Source organism: Octodon degus, unplaced genomic scaffold (assembly GCF_000260255.1).
Source record: "Octodon degus isolate 3935 unplaced genomic scaffold, OctDeg1.0 scaffold00123, whole genome shotgun sequence".
Taxonomy (NCBI): Eukaryota; Metazoa; Chordata; class Mammalia; order Rodentia; family Octodontidae; genus Octodon; species Octodon degus.
The window spans coordinates 4,182,511-4,188,407 of NW_004524699.1; the positions used below are offsets into that span (position 1 = coordinate 4,182,511).

The window sequence follows — 5,897 nt, forward strand, 5'->3', positions numbered from 1 at the left end:
AAAAAAAAAAACAGGGTCCTGCTATGTGGTTCAGTGTAGCCTGGACTTACTGTGTAGCCCAGGCTGCCTTGAACTCACAGTGATCCTCTTGCCTTAACCTCCAGAGTGCTGAGATTCTAGATGTGTGCCAGCAGGCCTGGTTTTGTACTTTCCAGTTGTATGCATTTTTAGGTATGATGCACTTAATAGACTATCGTATAATGTGAAGATAGCTTTTACATGTCATGGAAAATAAAAAAAATTGGGTGACTTAGTTTTTGTAATATTCTCTTATGCAGCAGTCTGGAATCAAACTTACAATGCTTCCAAGGGAAGGGAAGGGAAGGGAAGGGAAGTCTGGTACTTTAAGCTTCTGAGTGAGAACACTAAACACGGTGCAAAGTACTGGGAGAAAGCTCCGTAGAGTGATCATCACGTGAAGCACATGTTGCTGGTGAGATACAAACGGCACGGCCCATTGTTCTGTTCCTGTAGGTCTTATGGGAGCTAGAAACCTCGCGCCTCATAAATCACTTTGAAAAATCCATGAAGGGGGAAGTTGAAGATGGTGGCGACGATGATGAATTGTACATAGTGGACAACAACGGGGAGGCTCAGCTGCTCGATTTTAGCGGCCAAGACTTTGAAAATAAGCTTCGAGTTCCTCTGTTAGAAATACTAAAGTATCCTTACCTGCTTCTGCATGAGCGTGTTAGTGAGTATCTTGGCTGTTCCTGAAGTTACAGCAGTTTTTACTTTTTTAAGAATTCCGGGCTGGGCGTGTAACTGTTTGGTTACATGTCTAGTGTTTGCAGAGCCTGGCTTTGGTTCCCAGCACTCGCATGCATGCAGATGCTAAGAATTAAGGTTTACATATTGGGGCTGGTGAGATGGCTCAGTGGTCTAAAGCACCTACTTGGAACAAGCTTGGCAAGGCATCAGGGACCGCGGTTCAATCCCCCAGCACCACATGCCAGCCCGCCCCGCCCCCTGGTGGGCTGAGCTGGCCACACACACACACACAAATAAATAAACTTTAAAAAAAAATAAAAAATAAAAAAAAATGGTTTACATATTTATAGTTTGCTTTCTACACATCTGATTGGAATAGTTAATATTGTTCATAGCATTTTATTATGGACGTTTACAGGCATAGATAAGTAAATTATAGTGAGAACATGACCTGTCCACCTTGAAGCTTCTACAGTTGGTAACGTTTCGCTGTATTTGCCTGTCACATGTTTTTCTATTTATTCAGTTAAGTTTTCATTATTGTAATGCATCTGTAGCAAGCTTGTTAGTCTTGGCACGATTGAAATTTTGGAGTGGATAATTCTTTGTTGTACGGGACCAGGCTGTGCATTGTGGAATATTAAGTAGCACCTCTGGTCTCCACACCACACCAGGAGCATCTTCCTCTCCGGCCATGCTGTTGGGACAGCCAAAAATGTCATCAGACGTTAGTAAATGTCCCTTGCTGAGCAATCGGGGCGAGCTCCCCTGGGCTGGAAAACGATATGTCCTAATTTTCACCTGTCACCCCAGCGTAACCAAGTGACTGTCTTCTTAGGGTTAATGTATTTCTCGTTCTGGAGATCTTAAAAGTCATGGCCTGGTCCTAATTGAGCAAATATAATGAAATAATAGCATCAAGGCATCTAACATTCGGTCCATATTCCTATTTTATCAGTAGTTATACAAATGTGAGGGTGGGGTTTGGCTGCCCAGTCAGTGACCACGTACACAAGTTTTATTTCTTTTTGGCCATGAGTTTCAGTTTAGAAGACCATGTAGTTAGCGTACAAAAAAGCATTCCTTGCAAATTGTTTTCTTATAATATTAAACCGTTTCTCCTCTGTATTTCAATAGAACTGAAAACTAAGACTTAAAGATTTGTTCAGATAGATCACTTCTTTCTAAATCAATAATTAGATTTAAAAATTCTAACATAGCATTTACAAAATTTATTAGAGAATAAGATATCCCAGAAATTACATAAGTTTGTGGTTCTTCACAACTCAGGTAGCCATCAGCTAGATGAAGAAGCAGAGCGTTCCCAGCATCCCAGCAGGCCTGTCCGTGTACGCGCTTCTAGTCCGAATCCCACTGCCCCGAAGCCAGCCACTGGCGTAGTACCTTGCTGATGTGCTACTAGCGTGATGTTTTTGAAACCTGGTAGACTAAAAGTTGATTGATCTGATAGGATAAATGGATAATTGAGGAAGTGGGGAGTGACTAGTCATTTGAGGAAAAGCTGATTCCTGTATCACGCATAATAATTTTAGTTGACCAAATGCATATGGATTTATACCTACAGCCATACTTTTTAAGATGTCGAATGGAGATAATTATGCTAGGTATAAAAAAGGTACAAAATCAAAACACCCCCCAAGACACCTTGGGGTCATCGTTGAATGTTCTGTCCAGTGTAAGTATCGTTACTGTGTTTGTATTGCTAGCATTTGTTTGCCTCAGCTAAGGAATAAAGGGTGAACTTTTCATTTACGTTCAAATCAACCAGAGAGCTAGATTTAGGGAATCTTGCTAAGTTGCTAAGATTTCTGTACTCACTGCCTTTTTTTATTTAGATGAGTTATGTGTTGAAGCACTTTGCCGGATGGAACAAGCCAATTGCTCCTTTCAGGTTTTTGAAAAACATCCAGGGATCTATTTGTTTTTGGTGCATCCCAATGAGATGGTGAGTATGAGTGCTAAGCTGGGAAGGACATTTATTCTTGTACATATGGGGTGGTTTTAGTAGAGGTTTTAGATATGTATTTTGTTTAAAATATTTGCTAATTTTTAAAATTTCTCATTTTAAAATTAATACAGTTGGTGCTATAGGATCTCAAAGAAGAGGGTACCCATGAGGGCGGGAAATCCTAGTGGGTGACACTTGAGCCTAACAGACACGGGAGTACTTCTCCTTCAGTTTATTGAAGTGAAGGAAGAGTGCTCTTTGTCTTTCCTGTTGCCTGCCCTACTTGAGATGCCCCACATGGAAATGTCAGTTAAAATATCTGAAAAGCCAGGGGAGGTGGTGCATGCCTGTAATCCCAGTACTTGGGAGACTGAGGCAGGAGGATTGTCGCGAGCTGGAGATGAGCCTGGGTTAAAAGTGGCCCAAAATGCGTATGGATTTGTACCTAAAACCATACTAGCTCAGCCTGAACTGAGTAGGGAGACTCTGTCTCAAAAAGACCCTCTTAAAAAAAAAAAAAAAACCTGAAAAAAATTATTTTGCTCATGGATGAGATTGAAGAGGCAAAAGCAGGTAGACCAGGAAATCACCAAGTGCTAGAAATGAAGAGGAACATGAAAGTCAGGATGGTGGGGAAGAAAAAATTCATAGGGCAACCCCAGAGCATTAAAAGCGGACTGTGGTGTCGTGGCTGAGGTTTGCGGTCTGATCACACATGGCAAGACGGTCTGTGCTACAGCTCCTGTGCACTTTGGCACTTAGCAGAGTTCCAATTTTAAACCAGTTTGTTAGCTGTTAAAGGCTGACCTCAGCCAAGCTAAGGTAAGCAAAAAAAAAAGTTCCCTTCCCTTTTTTCTTGTTGTGGCAAAGAAATCATGGTGATGGGATTTCCTGTAAAGCTTTTAGTAGAAGGAAAAGTATTAGGACACTCATCCAGAAGTCCAGATTGAGCAAATCCCTAAGAAAGAAGAAAAAGCACAAATAAAGACTGAAAAAGAAAGCTGGGGAAATAGCTCAGCAGCGTACGCAGCTGCCTGCAAGCTCAAGGGCCTGAGTTCGATCTCCGGTACCAAAAAGCAAGAAAGAAAAGAAAAGCCAAGAGATATGGAGGATAGAAATACTAGTGTTAATATAGATGTAAGGTTCAGAAAGATAAAAATAGAAAGGCCATATGGGGGAAATGATGGATAAACATTTACTGGAGTTTGAAGACTCCTGATTAGAAGAGCCTATACAGTGTCAAAGAGAAGGGAAGTCCCATGTCTAGACAGTGAAATTTAAGACTGTCAAAGACAAAGTAAAAAATTCCAGAGAACATAATCATATAGAAAAATCAGGTGAACACAGATTTGTAGCAGTCTGTTGCATGCAAGAAGACAGTGGAGTATTATTTTTGTACAGTATCGAGGGAAAAGCTTAAAACCTAGATTTTTATTTCCAGCCAAACTCTAATAGGACTACTGTGTTTTATTTATAAAAGTCCTAGAAGGGTTTTGCATACAAAGAAGAGAAGACATCATCTTGTGAGAAGTTGACTACTGTGGTAGAATTTTTTAAGGAGTGGCATGAAAAAACAATAATAATAAAAAAAAAAATGGTGGAAAAAAAAAACAGTGAATTTTACAGGATACAGATTTTATTGCCAGAAAGGTCTTTCAAAAAATATGGCGCATGTTTATAAAATGAAGATGAGACCAAATAAACCTACAGTCTCACAATTTAAAAAAAAAAAAAAAAGAGTTGAATGAACATGAACGTTTCAGTAGCAGTGCTGCTTTGGGTCGGTGATAACACCCTGATGAAGGGCTTGGGAGGAAGGAGCCCAGAGGCGTGAGCGCCCCCGTGCGCGTTGCTTATCCTGATGGTGCAGGGAGGTAGGAGTTATTTTCAGAAGGAAGAAATTTCTTCAAAGGAAATAGGAAAAGGGCTCATACTTAGAAACAGGTTAAAGACATTAGTATTTATTGCAAATGGCCTAAATTTGTCAGTTGAAGGATATATAGATCACATTAGATTTATAAAGTATATCTAAAAAGATTCTAGAAGACAGCTAAAATGTAGGGCCATCAAAAAAGGTTGATGTAAGGCGGGGAGGGACAGGCAAATGCTCATCTAAAAACACTGGTCAGTCATTAGCAATATCAAACAGATTTAAAAGGGTTGGACAAAAAAAAAAAAGGGTTGGATAAGGTTGAGTAGCTCATACAATGGTTAACATAACCTCAAAGTGGATGTTGCAATTATTGGTAGAATTAAAATAATTAAATATGTTTCTAAAAGGATTTTTTTTTAACATCCAAAATATTTTCCTAATACCGTATTTCTAGTCATTGTTTAAGTGATTGGACATAATTGTCTCAAATAGCTTATGAGAACTAATTCAATTCAGGATCAAGATCCACACATTGTATTAATTAGTAACTCAAGTATATTAAAATCTACAAAGAATCCTATTTTCCTATCCATGTCATTGCTATCTGTAATTTTTGAACGTGCCGTGTTCTACATTTAGATTCGGCGTTGGGCTATCCTGACTGCAAGAAACCTTGGAAAAGTGGACAGAGATGATTATTACGACTTACAGGAAGTTTTAACTTGCCTTTTTAATGTCATTGAGTTGGGCCTTTTAGAAAGTCCAGACATTTATACTTCTTCTGTCTTTGAAAAGGGTAAACTGATTCTTCTGCCCACACACATGTATGATACCACTAACTACAAAAACTACTGGTTAGGTGAGTATTGTTCCTACATTTCTTTAATGAATATCTTCCTGAGTGTCCTGAACTGGAGGTGATCTCTTGGTGATCTGTCCCCAACTGCTAAGTACAGGGTTTCTTGGTTCCCAGTTCTTGTCTGTCATTAAATTGACTTAATAGTCATATATGTTATGATTATTACTAAACATTTATTCTAGGGGGATCACCCACTTGGGGCCCTCCCTTCTGTTCCTTTCTTGGACAGAAGCTTTCTTTCCCCCAATAAATTTATTTTGCCCATTAAAAAAAAAAAATTTTTTTAACTTTTATTCTAGAAATCAATAGAAGTGCATTGAAGCCATGTCAGATAATTATTGAAAGCAATATTAGAATAACAAAGTATCAGTACTGTGTAGTAGTGGACTTTAGATGAGATTTGAGGGCCGGGGAGATGGCTCAGTGGAATAAGCACTTTCCTGGTAAACACAAGGGCCTGAGTTCAATCCCCGGTTCCGCCAAAA

The 5,897-nt window shown here is 39.3% G+C and overlaps 1 protein-coding gene across 6 annotated transcripts in view; it reads left to right on the forward strand.

The window, feature by feature from the left end:
- Setx (senataxin) overlaps positions 1–5,897 on the forward strand; it is a 74,045-nt gene that overhangs the window by 17,726 nt on the left and 50,422 nt on the right. For all 6 annotated transcript variants that reach the window (XM_023700261.1, XM_023700260.1, XM_023700263.1 and 3 more), the window contains exons 4-6: positions 475–694; positions 2,568–2,677; positions 5,193–5,412. In XM_023700261.1, coding sequence (XP_023556029.1) covers positions 475–694; positions 2,568–2,677; positions 5,193–5,412 — 550 coding nt within the window. The remainder of the gene's footprint in view (positions 1–474; positions 695–2,567; positions 2,678–5,192; positions 5,413–5,897) is intronic.